A 20,032-nucleotide genomic window follows, 5' to 3' on the forward strand; every position below is an offset into this window, starting at 1 on the left:
AGAGACCCTGGGTATTGTGATCTACAGACAGAGACCCTGGGTATGGTGATCTACAGACAGAGACCCTGGTTATGGTGATCTATAGACAGAGACCCTGGGTATGGTGAACTGTATGCTATGTAGCACACACTTTGATCCAAAGCGACTAACAGTCATGTGTCCATATGGCCCCAGTTTGAATCAAACCCACGAAACCCTGGAATTGCAAGCACCATGCACCATGCTTAGAGCACCATGCTCTACCAACTAAGCCACATGGGACTAATAGATGCAAAAAGGTAAACACAGGTCGAGGTGACGGCGACGGCTAATGTAAACACTAATATTACACTAATATTGCACTAATATTACACTAATATTACACTAATATTACATAAAAGGTGCATTAACACTTTTCACAAAATAAATAAGATGAGCAGATGGCATTTACGTAGATTACCCTTCACTACATTCACAAACCAATAGATACGGGTAACTGCCAAAATAAAGGATTCACAAAGTGTCTTAATAGGACCTTGGGCCACCAAGAGCCAGAACAGCTTCAATGCACCTGGGCATAGTTTCTACTGGATCTTTATTGGAGGGATGCGACACCATTCTTCCACAACAAATTCCATCATTTGGTGTTTTGTTGAGGTGGTGGAAAATGCTGTCACAGGCACCGCTCCAGAATCTCCCATAAGTGTTCAATTGGATTGAGATCTGGTGACTGAGATGGCCATGGCATGTGGTTTACATAGTTTTCATGACCATTCAGTGACCACCTGTGCCCTGTGGATGGGGGCACTGTCATCCTATGGGAGCATAGACATGGTAGCCAAAATAATGGCCTGTACATCATTTTTACATATGACCCTAAGCATGATGGGATGTTAATTGCTTAATTAACTTAGGAACCACACCTATGTGGAAGCGCCTGCTTTCATTACACTTTGTACCCTCATTTACTCAAGTGTTTCCATTATTTTGGCAGTTACCTGTAGGTGGGCTTTACTACTCTAAAAAATACAACAAATTTTACCTGACCTTCAGTGTTGCTTAGCAACCAGTTGCCATACAATTTCTAATAAAATAAATGTGGGCGGCGAGATTACAGGCGTGGATGTGATGAGGGAAAAGGCTTGGAGATAAAATGAGATTAACAGGAATAAAAGAGATAGCATAAAGACTCAGTGAGGCGGTTTTCACGGAGACAGCTGGGGCTGCTACGTTTTCACATTTTTACCAAGTCAGCCTGACCAGCTTATTATCACTTTGACAGCCTCATGAGAGAGACCATTACTGGACCACTAGACTAGACCAGGGAGAATTCCACCCAATACTCCCAGACAAAAGTCTAGGCAGGGCCATGCTACTCTCAATGGAATCACACAGTGTAGCTGCCACTCTCTGTCATTCTATGCACACATACAGAACTACCAGTTAAAAGTTTGGACACACCTACTAATTCAAGAGTTTTTATTTATTTTTTTACTATTTTCTACATTGTAGAATAACAGTGAAGACATTAAAACTATGAAATAACACATATGGATTCATGTAGTAAACAAAGGTGTTAAATCAAAATATACTTGTATTTTAGATTCTTCAAAGTAGCTATCCTTTGTCTTGATGACAGCTTTGCATTCTCTCAACCAGCTTCATCAGGTAGTCACCTGGAATTTTTCTCCAACAGTCTTGAAGGAGTTCCCACATATGCTGAGCACTTGTTGGATGTTTTTCCTTTACTCTGTGGTCCAACTCATCCCAAAGCATCTCAATTGGGTTGAGGTCGGGTGATTGTGGATGCCAGGTCATCTGATTCAGCACTCCATCACTCTCCTTCTTGGTCAAATAGCCCTTACTCAGCCTGGAGCTTTGTTTTGGGTCATTGTCCTGTTGAAAAACAAATGATAGTCCCACTAAGCGCAAACCATGTGGGATGGTGTATCGCTGCAGACTGCTGTGGTAGCCATGCTGGTTAAGTGTGCTTTGAATTCTAAATAAATCACTGACAGAGTCACCAGCAAAGCACCCCCACACCATCACACCTCCTCCTCCATGCTTCACCGTGGGAACCACACATGCGGTGATCATCCGTTCACCTACTCTGCGTCTTAAAGACACAGCGGTTGGAAGCAGAAATCCAAAATGTGTACTCATCAGACCAAAGGACAGATTTCCACAGGTCTAATGGAAATTACTCGTGTTTCTTGGCTCAACCAAGTCTATTCTTCTCATTGGTGTCCTTTAATAATAGTTTCATTGCTGCAATTTGATCACGCAGCCTCCTCTGAAAGGTTGATGTTGAGATGTGTTTGTTACTTTAACTCTCTGTAAGGTGCAATCTTTTATTTATTTTACCTTTATTTAACTAGGCAAGTCAGTAAGAAGACATTCTTATTTTCAATGACAATGACATATTTTGTACCTTGTCGGGGATTTGAACTTGCAACCTTCCGGTTACTAGTCCAATGCTCTAACCACTAGGCTACCCTGCCACCCCGTTAAATGGCGATTTGAGGCTGGTAACACTATGAACTTATCCTCTGCAGTTGAGGTAACTCTGGGTCTTCCTTTCCTGTGGTGGTCCTCATGAGAGCCAGTTACGTCATAGCGCTTGATGGTTTTTGCGACTGCACTTGAAGAAATTTTCAAAGTTCTTGACATTTTCCGTATTGACTGACCTTCATTTCTTAAAGTAATCATGGACTGTCATTTCTCTCTGCTTATTTGAGCTGTTCTTGCCATAATATGGAATTGGTAATTGAATAATTGGTCTATTACCAAATAGGGCTATCTACTGTATACCACCCCTACCTTGTCACAACACAACTGATTGTCTTAAATGCATTAACATGGAAATACATTCCACAAATTAACTTTTAACGAAGCAGACCTGTTAATTGAAATGCATTCCGGGTGACTACCTAATGAAGCTGGTTGAGAGAATGCCAAGAGTGTGCAAAGCTGTCATCAAGGCAAAGGGTGGCAACTATATTTAGATTTGTTTAACACTTTTTTGGTTACTACATGATTCCATATGTGTTATTTCATAGTTTTGATGTCATCACTGTTATTCTACAATGTAGAAAATAGTAAAAATAAAGAAAAACCCTTGAACGTGTAGGTGTGTCCAAACTTTTGACCAGTACTGTACATACAGCTGATACAGACATACATTCAACATATTGATTTTGAGATGTAACAATAAGCTTCTAATGTTATCATGAAACATATATTTATGTTGTATTATTGAGAAAACAGAGACCTCGCCAAGGCCCATGGCAGAATGGTATATATGTTCTGGTAGTTGGTATGCATCATGGCCTAACTCTCACCAGACTTCAGACAAACGTCACAGACAGAGACAGGGAACACCAAGATCAGTCGATAGACACACACAGTCATCACAAAGTGATCAAAGTGACTGGGTCTTTGATACAAAGCAATCGGGTTCCTCTCAAGGCTCCCTTCTCTCTCAAGGGGGATCTTTTTCATATTGTCCCCCTAAGTTTACATGTAGGGGGTTGTAGCCTGGGTCAGTCTGTTCATTCCGGGTCAAATTACTTTCAGTTGTGTCGTTTCTCCGTTTCTGTTAGTGTGAAAATTGATTTTCTATCTCTCTCTGCATCACGCCACTCAGATACTTTAACCTGACAATGTCTCCAAAACAGATGTCAAACAATCCATACAGAGTCCATTATTTAAAAAAGAGAAAGACTAATAAGATCACCTGTGCAGCTTTGACTGTTTCTTGAAGCTGTTCCCTTCCACCTCCTCCCTCCACATTAGCCACTCATACATTTTGTTGACTCAGTGCCTTGAATATGACCCTGTCAGAGGCCTTCTGTGTTGTAGACCAATCACAGAGGTACAACAAACTCAGAGACACAGACAAGGGAGGAAGGAAAGTAGATGGCAAAATAAACATGATTCTCTCTCCAGTGGTCTGCTCCTGTCTGCATGGTTCTTTTAAACTCAGTCATCATTACATAAAGCTGTGAGCCAAGTGGGTCAGGGCCCATCAGTCTGGTGCCGGAGCACACGGATCAAGCACCTTTAGGCCTCAACTCCATTTGAAAGAGAAATAGCAAATGAAGGCTGTGTCTTCCGATCCTCTACAACGGAGAGAGAGAGAGGGGGAGGGGGGAGAGTGAGGGGGTGAGAGAGAGAGGAGGAGAGAGAGGAGGAGAAAGAGCAAAGGCAGAAAGAGAGACAGACGGAGGGGAGAAAGAGGGAGGGGAGAGAGAGAGAGTGGGAGGGGAGAAAGAGAGGGGGGAGAGGGAGAGAGAGAGGGGGAGAAAGAGAGGGGGGAGAGGGAGAGAGAGGGGAGAGAGGGAGGGGGAGAAAGAGAGGGGGGAGAGGGAGAGAGAGGGGAGCGAGGGAGGGGGGAGAGAGGGGGAGAGAGGGGGAGACAGAGGGAGGGGGGGAGAGGGAGAGACAGAGGGAGGGGAGAAAGAGGGAGGGGGAGAGAGAGGGGGGTGGAGGGAGGTGAGAGAAAGTGAGGGTAGAGTGATAGAGGGAGAGGGGGGGGAGGGGAGCTTATAAATTAGAGTAAGATACATTCAATACATGACACAAGCGGCACAATGATTTGTGACAATATGTGTAGTGGTGGAGTGTGTTAGTACTACGGTCATTTTCCATAAATCCCAGTTGGAAATCCCTCCTGATTCCAGGAATCCCAGTTGGAAATCCCTCCTGATTCCAGGAATCCCAGTTGGAAATCCCTCCTGATTCTAGGAATCCCAGTTGGAAATCCCTCCTGATTCTAGGAATCCCAGTTGGAAATCCCTCCTGATTCCAGGAATCCTAGTTGGAAATCCCTCCTGATTCCAGGAATCTTCCAACTGGGATTTCAGGAAAACTAGGGTTAGTTAAGGAAAGTTCACAGAATGTTGAAACCCTAGTTAGTACAGAGGAAGAAGAAGATGAAAGGCTGGTTAGGCTGGCAGGAGAGGCTGATGACAGAAGCCAACGTGTTTACTGAACATAGACACAGCATCTCAATACATGCCTAAAAATCACTACTCAACTACTCAGCGACTAGATACTAAACTTCTATTTTTCTACCTAACACTTAAGATATAGATGAATATTTCACCAATAAACAGTATCAACCGTTCTTCAAACATTCTACAAATAAAAATGAGGTCCATGTTCCTTGAATACCGTAACATCCCTCCAACACGCAATCACCTCTGTCTGTGGTTGTATCTAAAAGCCGTCCATGTCTATGGTGTTCTCAGAGAGGTGGATGGTGACGGAACTATAAGAGCCAAGCGACTGCCGGGTCAGCGATTTTCACAAGGCCGTGTCAGTCTAGAGCGAGCTTGGCACCTGTACGATCCAGACGATAGCTTGCCCCGAAGATGAGCACCGTGACAGGATCAGGGTCAGAGTTCGTTTCTGGTTCCCCACCGCTTACCCTAGCTATTTCCTGCTACGCTGGGCTCCTCTAACGCTAGGCCACGCTAACGCTAGGCCACGCTAACGCTAGGCCCCTCTAACGCTAGGCCCCTCTAACGCTAGGCCCCTGTAACGCTAGGCTCCTCTAACGCTAGGCTCCTCTAACGTTAGGCCACGCTAACGCTAGGCTCCTCTAATGCTAGGCTCCTCTAACGCTAGGCCACGCTAACGCTAGGCTCCTCTAACGCTAGGCTCCTCTAACGCTAGGCCACGCTAACGCTAGGCCCCTCTAACGCTAGGCTCCTCTAACGCTAGGCTCCTCTAACGCTAGGCTCCTCTAACGCAAGGCCACGCTAACGCTAGGCTCCTCTAACGCTAGGCTCCTCTAACGCAAGGCCACGCTAACGCTAGGCTCCTCTAACGCTAGGTTCCTCTAACGCAAGGCTCCTCTAACGCTAGGCTCCTCTAATGCTAGGCTCCTCTAACGCTAGGCCACGCTATCGCTAGGCTCCTCTAACACTAGGTTCCTCTAACGCTAGGCTTCTCTAAAGCTAGGCTCCACTAACGCTAGACCACGCTAACGTCAGTAAAGACAAACAAGCCAAAAATACGCCCTTCCTCTGATCTTTCGATGAGCCAGCAGACACCCCCCCCCCCCCCGACCCCTGAAAAAAAGTAAAGCTGAAAAAACAGAGGAAGTGAGGAGATGAGGCGGGATGCGTTTCCTCTGGAAGTGTAACTCAACAGATAAACATCCATCAGACGGATGGACGGGGGCCTGTAGGCCGGGCGGAGGTGTCGACAAGCAGAGGTGTTTCATGGTCAGCAGTGCCGTATCAGAGGCTTTACACTGTGCTCATCTCATCTCCGCAACACACACACACACACACTACATAATCCATTTATTTCTACAGGCTTGTAGGAATCACTGGAAGTCTTGAGTTCAGGTAAAACTACTAGACTTTTCTTAAATCTCTATATTTGACACTTTTGGTTTGAGCAATTCATACATCCACATTGCATCAATTATTTGTTAGCTACTTAGTTGAATTCAATTTTGTTGAATTGGAGAAAAAAAATCAAAAATAACTATTATTAATAACTATTATTTTAACTACAATGTGTTATCACTGTTGTGTGACTCTAAGCCTGACTAGAGCGGGCCTGCCCAGCTCTGCCTCTCTCTCTCTCCTGGCTATCTGCTCTATGACTGCAGCCCAGCAGTGGTGAGTCAGAGCCTGGGAAGGCCCCAGCCCCCTGCCCTTCTCCAGCGCCCCTAGCCCTCTCCCCAGCCCCGTGCCCCTCTCCCCTGCCCCTCTCCCCTCTCCCCAGCCCCTTTCCCCAGCCCCTTTCTCCAGCCCCCTGCCCCTCTCCCCTGCCCCTCTCCCCAGCCCCTCTCCCCAGCCCCCCTAGCCCTCTCCCCAGCCCCCCTAGCCCTCTCCCCAGCCCCCTGCCCCTCTCCCAGCCCCTCTCCCCAGCCCCCAGGCACACGGAGAAGCTTTCCAGCAGGAGATTTGTTCCACTTTATCTGCATATTTAGGCAGTTTTCAACATGCTCCTAACTGATAAAATGATGCCAGTCTGTCAGGCCGCTGCCAGCTCTGGAGCAGTGACCTTCTAGGGAAAGATTCCTTTTGAAAGAGGGAATGAAAATGAAAAAGAGAGAGAGGGAGAAAAGCTAGCCAGGCTAACAGGGAACCGGTCCAGGGTTTATCACGTTAAAAACAATAAACAGAGATGGTAGCAGACACCCCTCACACTAAACAGCCCCTCAGTGGGGCATTGCCATGCTGGTACCAATGTTGCTTCACAGATGATTAGCAGCAACAGAAAGACAGACAGGCCTGTCTCCAGGTCCTTCTGCCAAACACCAAAACCTGCATGGAGAACACCTACGCAACAACAGCACCACACATGGAGAGACACGGAAGGGAATGAGAGACAGAGACAGACACAGACAGAGACAGAGACAAAGAGAGAGAGAGAGAGATCAGTGGGATGGAATGAAAGGGGGACTCATCCTTCAGTGCCGCCAGTGACTCCCTCCTCACTGCCTGACAGCTCTGTCACTCAAACCAAAACATCTGAAGGACAGCCAATGGCATGCCTTGGTTTGCCTTCAGACGTCTTAGTGTCTGTCTGATCAGGCGCCATTCACCATAGTGTCCCAGTAGCCGGAGGCTTCCCGGGCTCCAGGAGAGTGCAGTTAGCTCTTGGTGTGGTATGCTGTCTCTGTGTGTGTGTGTGTGTGTGAGGTTAGTGACAACGAGGAAACAGAAGTCTGTTGATGAACACATTGTGGTTAGCCATTATCTCCTCAGAGCAGAGCAATCCACTACCATAGTAGCATGCATGCAAACACACACACACACACACACACTCCCCGTCGTGACAGCTGAATTATGGACAAGGATATGGATGGGAGGGGTAGAGGGATGAATTGAGAAGCATTCCCTCAGCAGAGAAAAAGCTGGGTCATGGTACTTTGACACCCTTCCCTCCACCTCTGTCACCTCTGGCTGCTCTCTTGTGACTCACAGCACAATGGTGGTGCCTCGCTCCCTGTCAAGCCACCAAGGACACAAAGACAATCAAATCAACCTTTGACACGAGACCAGAGCGACTAGCCACCAAAGACTTGCTGAGCTGGACGCAACTTTACACTCACTCTCTCTCATTATCACCGATGTAAAAGTCATTAAGACCAATCAAATATGCCCGGAATAAGACAAGTCCTGATAACTGTGACATACAGAACCAGTCAAAAGTTTGGACACACCTACTCATTCAAGAGTTTTTCTTTATTTGTCCTATTTTCCACATTGTAGAATAACAGTGAAGACATCAAACTATGAAATAACACAAATGGAATCATGTAGTAACCAAATCAAATTAAATTTGAGATTCTTCAAAGTAGCCACCCTTTGCCTTTATGACAGCTTTACACACTCTTGGAATTCTCTCAACCAGCTTCATGAGGTATACATTTCAATTAACAGGTGTGCCTTGTTAAAAGTTAATTTGTGGAATTTCATTCCTTCCTAATGTGTTTGAGCCAATCAACTGTACTGTGAAAAGGTAGAGGTAGTATACAGAAGATAGCCTTCCTTGGGAAAAGAGTCCATAATATGGCAAGCAGCTCAAATAAAAAATCGGTCCTTTGGTCTGATGAGTCCATTTTTGGTTCCTACTGCCGTGTCTTTGTGAGATGCAGAGTAGGTGAATGGATGATCTCCACGTGTGCAGTTCCCACCGTGAATCACGGAGGAGTGATGGTGTGGGGGTGCTTTGCTGGTGACAATGACTGTGATTTATTTAGAATTCAAGATACACTTAACCAGCATGGCTACCACAGCCTTCTGCAGCGATATTCCATCCCATCTGGTTTGCGCTTAGTGGGGCTATCATTTTTTCAACAGGAAAATGACCCAACACACCTCCAGGCTGTGTAAGGACTATTTGACCAAGAAGGAGAGTGATGGAGTGCTGCACCAGATAACCTGGCCTCCACAATCAACCAACCTCAACGCAATTGAGATGGTTTGGGATGAGTTGGACTGCAGAGTGAAGGAAAAGCAAACATTTTTTGGTTACTATATGATTCCATATGTGTTATTTCATAGTTTTGATGCCGTCACTATTATTCTACAATGTTGAAAATAGTAAAAATAGAAAATAAACTTGAATGTGAAGGTGTGTCCAAACATTTGACTGGTTCTGTATAACAGTGCTTAAGTCCTGCAGCCTCATGGTGTTTGTCCAACAATTGTTTACAGACAGATTATTTCACTTATAATTCACAGTATCACAATTCCAGTGGGTCAGAAGTTTACATACACTAAGTTGACTGTGCCTTTAAACAGCTTGGAAAATTCCAGAAAATGATGTCATGGCTTTAGAAGCTTCTGATAGGCTAATTGACATCATTTGAGTCAATTGGAGGTGTACCTGTGGATGTATTTCAAGGCCTACCTTCAAACTCAGTGCCTCTTTGCTTGACATCATGGGAAAATCAAAAGAAATCGGAAAACAAATTGTAGACCTCCACAAGTCTGGTTCATCCTTCATCCTGGTTCATCCTTGTTCATCCAAACGCCTGAAGGTACCACGTTCATCTGTACAAACAATAGTACGCAAGTATAAACACCATGGGACCATGCAGCCGTCATACCACTCAAGAAGGAGATGGGTTCTGTCTCCTAGAGACAAATGTACTTTGGTGTGAAAAGTGCAAATCATTCCCAGAACAACATGCTGGAGGAAACGGGTACAAAAGTATCTATATCCACAGTAAAACGAGTCCTATATCGACATAACCTGAAAGGCCGCTCAGCAAGGAAGAAGCCACTGCTCCAAAACCCACATTAAAAAGCCAGACTACAGTTTGCAACTGCACGTGGGGACAAAGTTCGTACTTTGGTCCTCTGGTCTGATGAAACAAAAATAGAACTGTTCAGCATTAATGACCATTGTTATGTTTGGAGGAAAAAGGGGGAGGCTTGCAAGCCGAAGAACACCATCCCAACCGTGAAGCACGGGGGTGGCAGCATCATGTTGTGGGGGTGCTTTGCTGCAGGAGGGGCTGGTGCACTTCACAAAATAGATGGCATCATGAGGAACGAAAATGATGTGGATATATTGAAGCAACATCTCAAGACATCAGTCAGGAAGTTAAAGCTTGTTCGCAAATGGGTCTTCCAAATGGACAATGACCTGAAGCATACTTCCAAAGTTGTGGCAAAATGGCTTAAGGACAACAAAGTCAAGGTATTGGAGTGGCCATCACAAAACCTGACCTCAATCCTATAGAAAATGTGTGGGCAGAATTTAAAAATCGTGTGCGAGCAAGGAGGCCTACAAACCTGACTCAGTTACACCAGCTCTGTCAGGAGGAATGGGCCAATATTCACCCAACTTATTGTGGGAAGCTTGTGGAAGTCTACCCAAAACATTTGACCCAAGTTAAACAATTTAAAGGCAATGCTACCAAATACTAATTGAGTGTATGCAAACTTCTGACCCACTGTGAATGTGAAATAAATAAAAGCTGACATGAATAATTCTCTCTCCTATTGTACTGACATTTCACATTCTTAAAATAAAGTGGTGATCCTAACTGACCCAAAATAGGGAATTTTTACTAGAATTAAATGCCAGGAATTGTGAAAACTGAGTTTAAATGTATTTGGCTGAGGTGTATGTAAATTTCCGACTTCAACAGTTTATAGAGAGATAAAGATAGACAGAGAGATAGATACAAAAAACATATACAGAGAGATATACATACAAAGATTGAGAGAGAGGGAGAGATGAATCCACTGTCACACACACTACCTGCAGAGAGGCGAGGGCAGTCTGGTAGCATGGGCTCCACCGGTGTGTCCAGGGGCTCGGGGCTTGACACCCAGTTCCGGCAGTGCTGTGGGGGGAGGAGGTGGTGAAGAGAGGAGAGACGGGGGAAGGAGACAGGAACAAGCAATTAAAAGCCCTGTGACACACTGCTCAGACTAGTCAAATTTTGTTTGTGATGGCGAGCCGGGACGCCCCAGGGGGGTGTCTACGCAGCCTGGTGACCCATAACCCCTCAACACCCCCCTCCGCCAGTCCACAGCCGTACACTTAGAGACAGCAGAGGAGCGCTTCTTCAAACATATCTTTATCCCTCTTGTCTTCACCCTTCTACATGTGGAATGCTGCTTTATACAGTGCATTGTGTGTGTGTGTGATGATTCCGACTGACAGTGTGTGTTATGTCCAGTGGGTTGATGGTGCAGTGTGGTATGTGTTAGTTTGACGGGTGTGGAGGAGGGAGAGGGAGGATGAAGAGAAAGAGGAATGCATGGAGAAGACGTTCCTGAGATAAGATACAAGTGAAATAGAAGAAACAGAAATACAAAGGGGATTAGGCTGGCCTCCTGACCAATCACTGAGATTAGGCTGGCCTCCTGACCAATCACAGCTTATCTGATCTTGTTTACTTTTGCCTCGGCCCGCCTGATAGCCAATACAGTGCTTGTGTGTGTGGGGGTGTGTTTGTGTGTGTTTTGGGAGGGGGTCCCATCCTTGAACCCACCTCCATCGCCCCCCCCCCCCCCCCCCCCCCACACACACACACTCCAGTGATCACCCTCTCCCATGGTCCTGCTTCTTTCGGAGAGAGAGGGAGCTGACTGGGCCGATCAGGGAGGCCAGTGAACCCCACACCCCCACCTTGCCTAGATCCCTGGGTATCCTCACACTGCCTCCCACCCACACCCTTCCTCACCCTGTCGGTAGCCCTCAAGTGTAGCCCTCAGCGGTAGCCCTCAGCGGTAGCCCTCAGCGGTAGCCCTCAGGTATAACCCTCAGGTGTAGCCCTCAGGTATAACCCTCAGGTGTAGCCCTCAGGTGTAACCCTCAGCGGTAGCCCTCAGGTGTAACCCTCAGCTGTAGCCCTCAGTGGTAGCCCTCAGCGGTAGCCCTCAGCGGTAGCCCTCAGGTGTAACCCTCAGGGGTAGCCCTCAGCGGTAGCCCTCAGGTGTAACCCTCAGCGGTAGCCCTCAGCGGTAGCCCTCAGGTGTAGCCCTCAGCGGTAGCCCTCAGCGGTAGCCCTCAGCGGTAGCCCTCAGGTGTAGCCCTCAGCGGTAGCCGTCAGGTATAACCCTCAGCGGTAGCCCTCAGGTGTAACCCTCAGCGGTAGCCCTCAGCGGTAGCCCTCAGTGTAGCCCTCAGCGGTAGCCCTCAGGTGTAGCCGTCAGCGGTAGCTCTCAGGTGTAGCCCTCAGCGGTAGCCCTCAGGTGTAGCCCTCAGCTGTAGCCCTCAGCTGTAGCCCTCAGCTGTAGCCCTCAGGTGTAGCCCTCAGCTGTAGCCCTCAGCTGTAGCCCTCAGCTGTAGCTACACTGAGGGCTACCGCTGAGGGCTACCGCTGAGGGTTACACCTGAGGGCTACCGCTGAGGGTTATACCTGACGGCTACCGCTGAGGGCTACACCTGAGGGCTACAGCTGAGGGCTACAGCTGAGGGCTACACCTGAGGGCTACCGCTGAGGGCTACACCTGAGAGCTACCGCTGACGGCTACACCTGAGGGCTACCGCTGAGGGCTACACTGAGGGCTACCGCTGAGGGCTACCGCTGAGGGTTACACCTGAGGGCTACCGCTGAGGGTTATACCTGACGGCTACCGCTGAGGGCTACACCTGAGGGCTACCTGTAGCCCTCAGGTGTAGCCCTCAGCGGTAGCCGTCAGGTATAACCCTCAGCGGTAGCCCTCAGGTGTAACCCTCAGCGGTAGCCCTCAGCGGTAGCCCTCAGTGTAGCCCTCAGCGGTAGCCCTCAGGTGTAGCCGTCAGCGGTAGCTCTCAGGTGTAGCCCTCAGCGGTAGCCCTCAGGTGTAGCCCTCAGCTGTAGCCCTCAGCTGTAGCCCTCAGGTGTAGCCCTCAGCGGTAGCCGTCAGGTATAACCCTCAGCGGTAGCCCTCAGGTGTAACCCTCAGCGGTAGCCCTCAGCGGTAGCCCTCAGTGTAGCCCTCAGCGGTAGCCCTCAGGTGTAGCCGTCAGCGGTAGCTCTCAGGTGTAGCCCTCAGCGGTAGCCCTCAGGTGTAGCCCTCAGCTGTAGCCCTCAGCTGTAGCCCTCAGCTGTAGCCCTCAGGTATAACCCTCAGCGGCAGCCCTCAGGTGTAGCCCTCAGGTGTAGCCCTCAGCGGTAGCCGTCAGGTATAACCCTCAGCGGTAGCCCTCAGGTGTAACCCTCAGCGGTAGCCCTCAGCGGTAGCCCTCAGTGTAGCCCTCAGCGGTAGCCCTCAGGTGTAGCCGTCAGCGGTAGCTCTCAGGTTTAGCCCTCAGCGGTAGCCCTCAGGTGTAGCCCTCAGCTGTAGCCCTCAGCTGTAGCCCTCAGCTGTAGCCCTCAGGTATAACCCTCAGCGGCAGCCCTCAGGTGTAGCCCTCAGCGGTAGCCCTCAGCGGTAGCCCTCAGGTGTAACCCTCAGCGGTAGCCTTCAGCGGTAGCCCTCAGCGGTAGCCCTCAGCGGTAGCCCCCCTGAGGGCTACCTGTAGCCCTCAGGTGTAGCCCTCAGCGGTAGCCGTCAGGTATAACCCTCAGCGGTAGCCCTCAGGTGTAACCCTCAGCGGTAGCCCTCAGCGGTAGCCCTCAGTGTAGCCCTCAGCGGTAGCCCTCAGGTGTAGCCGTCAGCGGTAGCTCTCAGGTGTAGCCCTCAGCGGTAGCCCTCAGGTGTAGCCCTCAGCTGTAGCCCTCAGCTGTAGCCCTCAGGTGTAGCCCTCAGCGGTAGCCGTCAGGTATAACCCTCAGCGGTAGCCCTCAGGTGTAACCCTCAGCGGTAGCCCTCAGCGGTAGCCCTCAGTGTAGCCCTCAGCGGTAGCCCTCAGGTGTAGCCGTCAGCGGTAGCTCTCAGGTGTAGCCCTCAGCGGTAGCCCTCAGGTGTAGCCCTCAGCTGTAGCCCTCAGCTGTAGCCCTCAGCTGTAGCCCTCAGGTATAACCCTCAGCGGCAGCCCTCAGGTGTAGCCCTCAGGTGTAGCCCTCAGCGGTAGCCGTCAGGTATAACCCTCAGCGGTAGCCCTCAGGTGTAACCCTCAGCGGTAGCCCTCAGCGGTAGCCCTCAGTGTAGCCCTCAGCGGTAGCCCTCAGGTGTAGCCGTCAGCGGTAGCTCTCAGGTGTAGCCCTCAGCGGTAGCCCTCAGGTGTAGCCCTCAGCTGTAGCCCTCAGCTGTAGCCCTCAGCTGTAGCCCTCAGGTATAACCCTCAGCGGCAGCCCTCAGGTGTAGCCCTCAGCGGTAGCCCTCAGCGGTAGCCCTCAGGTGTAACCCTCAGCGGTAGCCTTCAGCGGTAGCCCTCAGCGGTAGCCCTCAGGGGTAACCTTCAGCAGTAGCCCTCAGCTGTAGTCCTCAGGGGTAGCCCTCAGCTGTAGCCGTCAGCGGTAGCCCTCAGCTGTAGCCGTCAGCGGTAGCCCTCAGGTATAACCCTCAGCGGTAGCCCTCAGGTGTAACCCTCAGCTGTAGCCCTCAGGGGTAGCCCTCAGCGGTAGCCCTCAGGGGTAGCCCTCAGCGGTAGCCCTCAGGGGTAGCCCTCAGCGGTAGTCCTCAGGGGTAGCCCTCAGCTGTAGCCCTCAGCTGTAGCCCTCAGGGGTAGCCCTCAGGGGTAGCCCTCAGCTGTAGCCCTCAGCGGTAGCCCTCAGCTGTAGCCCTCAGCTGTAGCCCTCAGGGGTAGCCCTCAGGGGTAGCCCTCAGGTGTAGCCCTCAGGGGTAGCCCTCAGTTGTAGCCCTCAGGGGTAGCCCTCAGGGGTAGCCCTCAGGTGTAGCCCTCAGGGGTAGCCCTCAGGTGTAGCCCTCAGGGGTAGCCCTCAACTCTCTGTGTTTGTTTCCAACTCTATGACAACAACTTAATGTAAACTTCACGTTCATTTCAGAGTCATGCACCTGTAGTGAGGATCAATCCACCTTATTCATGTCTGTAGGCAACAAATACACACATCATTCTGATAAGGAAGTAAGGAAAAAAAAACATGGTTTGTACATATATTGATGGGGATATAGCTATAAGGGTCAGTGAGCAACATTTTTGATGTTGTCACCTTTCTTTAACAATTCCGTGAGGAGGAACTTTAGTGTAAACAGAGATTTAGTTACTGTTTTTGTGAGGAGAAAATGTCACAGACCGTGTTTGGTGTTTTTACAATGCACACATCCGTGTTCCAACCTATCAAACACACACAAAGGGGAATGATATCCCTTCATCCTGTCAATCGAGTGGCTTAGGAGTGTGCAATGTAGGCAAGATAGAGGGGAATTTTGTGTTGGGAGGGGTTGGGGGGAGTATAGGGATTTGACTGCCATTTTGGTAAACAAAAAGATGCCGTGGCTTTCCCTCGTTGTGCTCTTTGGAGGACGGACGGACGGACGGACGGACGGACAGACAGACAGACAGACAGACAGACAGACAGACAGACAGACAGACAGACAGACGGACGGACACATTGTATATCCCTAATTCATTCCATCTGGAAGAAGAAGATGTCAGTTGTGCTTTGAGTGGGGGGAGGCATTTCAAAGGCCGCCCTCCCGCTCCCTGCCAATGGAGGAGCAGGGGCCGGCGTTTCAACAGATTTGTCAAGGCAACCCCAACATTGTGGGAACAGAGAGAGCAGGCTGAGTTTCGGTCAGATACAGGCTAGCACACTGCATGGGATTAGAGGGACGTTGACAAAACGATGCCACATCGAATTCTCTCTCAGACATTATTACTATCAATACTTCATGCCAGGACGCCAATCCATGGCAACATTGAACTGAATGAGACACCACAAACATAAACAGGTCACCCTGGTTTGTCTGCGCTGGTTTGTGTGTGTGTGTGTGTGTGTGTGTGTGTGTGTGTGTGCACGGCAAAAAGTGAAATCTAAGCGTCAAGCTATTTTTTTGTTAAAATAAGCTAAATTATCTGCCAACGACGTTAAATAATTTAGCTTAGTACAATTTTTATTTTTTTTATATCATCATCAATATAAAATATCTAGGCATGCTTAGATTTCACTTTGTGTGTGTGTGTGTGTTTGAAATGCTTTGTCTTAGACTGAAATATGCTTGAAAAAAGGAAAGGAGAGGAGAGGAGGAGAAGCTTACATACACATACACACGCTGCGGCTTTTTCACACAAACTCATTCAGTCCCACCATTATTAATCAGAAACATATGGCTCCGAAATCCCACAATCCTTTTGGAGCATGGTGGCAGAAGCCGGTGGCCGGCCGGGATTTAACGGGATGCTAACAGTGCTCCTAATGGCGCACTGTTATGATTTCAGAGTGTAAACGGCAGACAGGTGTTACTGGGAAAGAGGTCCTACCTGTGCAACACTTTTAAGCCTCCCATCAGGACTATAATGAGCCACCTGCTCTGGGCTACAGCCTGCAGTAAAGCCTGCCTCCCACTGCGCTCACTGACTAGCCCACTTAACCAGCACAAACATACTGTACGTGTGTGTACCTGCCACGGCTGCTATAGCATGGCTAACAGTATGGAGACCAAACGCTGCTTTGACAGTAGTCTATACTACAGCTTTACAGATACAGTGATACACACAGGTCCTAGAAGTGCTGTCAATATATAGCCTGTATGTCCCCCGACCCACCTTAACACATACACACACGCTCACACGACCGATCCTACATAAACATGCTGATGCATTGCCCACCACGTGAGCCCTGTTGCGAGCCCATCTCCTCCCAAACCCTTGTAGCCTGTCGTATCAAGACTCACACACACACAGTATATCCAAACCTTCTCAAACCCCAGACACCAAACATCACTACCCAGACATCCATTAACTGCCTGAGACCCCTGACGTGTTCCCTGTGGGCCAGCTCCCACTACTGATTGACTTGTTCCCTGTGGGCCAGAACCCACTACTGTTTGACTTGTTCCCTGTGGGCCAGCTCCCACTACTGATTGACTTGTTCCCTGTGGGCCAGAACCCACTACTGTTTGACTTGTTCCCTGTGGGCCAGAACCCACTACTGTTTGACTTGTTCCCTGTGGGCCAGCTCCCACTACTGTTTGACTTGTTCCCTGTGGGCCGGCTCCCACTACTGTTTGACTTGTTCCCTGTGGGTCAGCTCCCACTACTGTTTGACTTGTTCCCTGTGGGCCAGCTCCCACTACTGTTTGACTTGTTCCCTGTGGGCCAGCTCCCACTACTGTTTGACTTGTTCCCTGTGGGCCTGCTCCCACTACGGTTTGACTTGTTCCCTGTGGGCCGGCTCCCACTAGTGTTTGACTTGTTCCCTGTGGGCCGGCTCCCACTACTGTTTGACTTGTTCCCTGTGGGCCAGCTCCCACTACGGTTTGACTTGTTCCCTGTGGGCCAGCTCCCACTACTGTTTGACTTGTTCCCTGTGGGCCGGCTCCCACTAGTGTTTGACTTGTTCCCTGTGGGCCAGAACCCACTACTGATTGACTTGTTCCCTGTGGGCCAGAACCCACTACTGTTTGACTTGTTCCCTGTGGGCCAGAACCCACTACTGTTTGACTTGTTCCCTGTGGGCCAGCTCCCACTACTGTTTGACTTGTTCCCTGTGGGCCAGCTCCCACTACTGTTTGACTTGTTCCCTGTGGGCCAGCTCCCACTAGTGTTTGACTTGTTCCCTGTGGGCCGGCTCCCACTACTGTTTGACTTGTTCCCTGTGGTCCAGAACCCACTACTGTTTGACTTGTTCCCTGTGGGCCAGCTCCCACTACTGTTTGACTTGTTCCCTGTGGGCCAGCTCCCACTACTGTTTGACTTGTTCCCTGTGGGCCAGCTCCCACTACTGTTTGACTTGTTCCCTGTGGGCCAGCTCCCACTACTGTTTGACTTGTTCCCTGTGGGCCAGAACCCACTACTGTTTGACTTGTTCCCTGTGGGCCAGAACCCAGTACTGTTTGACTTGTTCCCTGTGGGCCAGCTCCCACTACTGTTTAACTTGTTCCCTGTGGGCCAGAACCCACTACTGTTTGACTTGTTCCCTGTGGGCCAGCTCCCACTACTGTTTGACTTGTTCCCTGTGGGCCAGCTCCCACTACTGTTTGACTTGTTCCCTGTGGGCCAGAACCCACTACTGTTTGACTTGTTCCCTGTGGGCCAGCTCCCACTACTGTTTGACTTGTTCCCTGTGGTCCAGAACCCACTACTGTTTGACTTGTTCCCTGTGGGCCAGCTCCCACTACTGTTTGACTTGTTCCCTGTGGGCCAGCTCCCACTACTGTTTGACTTGTTCCCTGTGGGCCAGAACCCACTACTGTTTGACTTGTTCCCTGTGGGCCAGCTCCCACTACTGTTTGACTTGTTCCCTGTGGTCCAGAACCCACTACTGTTTGACTTGTTCCCTGTGGGCCAGAACCCACTACTGTTTAACTTGTTCCCTGTGGGCCAGAACCCACTACTGTTTGACTTGTTCCCTGTGGGCCAGCTCCCACTACTGTTTGACTTGTTCCCTGTGGGCCAGCTCCCACTACTGTTTGACTTGTTCCCTGTGGGCCAGCTCCCACTACTGTTTGACTTGTTCCCTGTGGGCCAGCTCCCACTACTGTTTGACTTGTTCCCTGTGGTCCAGAACCCACTACTGTTTGACTTGTTCCCTGTGGGCCAGCTCCCACTACTGTTTGACTTGTTCCCTGTGGGTCAGCTCCCACTACTGTTTGACTTGTTCCCTGTGGGCCAGCTCCCACTACTGTTTGACTTGTTCCCTGTGGTCCAGAACCCACTACTGTTTGACTTGTTCCCTGTGGGCCAGAACCCACTACTGTTTAACTTGTTCCCTGTGGGCCAGAACCCACTACTGTTTGACTTGTTCCCTGTGGGCCAGCTCCCACTACTGTTTGACTTGTTCCCTGTGGGCCAGCTCCCACTACTGTTTGACTTGTTCCCTGTGGGCCAGCTCCCACTACGGTTTGACTTGTTCCCTGTGGGCCAGCTCCCACTACTGTTTGACTTGTTCCCTGTGGTCCAGAACCCACTACTGTTTGACTTGTTCCCTGTGGGCCAGCTCCCACTACTGTTTGACTTGTTCCCTGTGGGCCAGCTCCCACTACTGTTTGACTTGTTCCCTGTGGGCCAGCTCCCACTACTGTTTGACTTGTTCCCTGTGGGCCAGCTCCCACTACTGTTTGTGTAATCTCAGTGGATTATGATGCTTTATTCATGGCAGTGCCATCCTTTGCGTGCGTGTGACCAGCACAGTGACAAGAGACACCTTGGGCTGTGACAGGCTGCCAGCTGCACACCTCTCTGTCCTCTTCCCTCTGTTCCCCCTCTACATGTCTCTACCGTTATCCTCTTCTCTCTGTTCCCCCTCTACGTCTCTACCTCTATCCTCTTCCCTCTGTACATGTCTCTACCTCTATCCTCTTCCCTCTGTTCCCCCTCTACCTTTATCCTCTTCTCTCTGTTCCCCCTCTATGTCTCTACCTCTATCCTCTTCCCTCTGTTCCCCCTCTACCTCTATCCTCTTCCCTCTGTTCCCTCTCTACATGTCTCTACCTCTATCCTCTTCCCTCTGTTCCCCCTCTACCTCTATCCTCTTCCCTCTGTTCCCCCTCTACATGTCTCTACCTCTATCCTCTTCCCTCTGTTCCCCCTCTACCTCTATCCTCTTCTCTCTGTTCCCCCTCTACCTCTATCCTATTCCCTCTGTTCCCCCTCTACATGTCTCTACCTCTATCCTCTTCCCTCTGTTCCCCCTCTACCTCTATCCTCTTCCCTCTGTTCCCCCTCTACCTCTATCCTCTTCCCTCTGTTCCCCCTCTACATGTCTCTACCTCTATCCTCTTCCCTCTGTTCCCCCTCTACCTCTATCCTCTTCCCTCTGTTACCCCTCTACCTCTATCCTCTTCCCTCTGTTCCCTCTCTACATGTCTCTACCTCTATCCTCTTCCCTCTGTTCCCCCTCTACCTCTATCCTCTTCCCTCTGTTCCCCCTCTACATGTCTCTACCGCTATCCTCTTCCCTCTGTTCCCCCTCTACCTCTATCCTCTTCCCTCTGTTACCCCTCTACCTCTATCCTCTTCCCTCTGTTCCCTCTCTACATGTCTCTACCTCTGTCCTCCCTCTACCTCTATCGTCTTCCCTCTGTTCCCTCTCTACATGTCTCTACCTCTATCCTCTTCCCTCTGTTCC

General features: G+C 49.7%; 1 protein-coding gene across 1 annotated transcript in view; it reads right to left on the reverse strand.

Moving 5' to 3' along the window:
- fam172a (family with sequence similarity 172 member A) overlaps window positions 1-20,032 on the reverse strand; it is a 329,549-nt gene that overhangs the window by 57,793 nt on the left and 251,724 nt on the right. Inside the window, exon 10 of the mRNA XM_036979434.1 lies at window positions 10,726-10,810. Within this exon, the coding sequence (XP_036835329.1) occupies window positions 10,726-10,810 (85 nt within the window). The remainder of the gene's footprint in view (window positions 1-10,725; window positions 10,811-20,032) is intronic.

Source organism: Oncorhynchus mykiss, chromosome 6 (genome assembly GCF_013265735.2).
Source record: "Oncorhynchus mykiss isolate Arlee chromosome 6, USDA_OmykA_1.1, whole genome shotgun sequence".
NCBI classification, from domain to species: domain Eukaryota; kingdom Metazoa; phylum Chordata; class Actinopteri; order Salmoniformes; family Salmonidae; genus Oncorhynchus; species Oncorhynchus mykiss.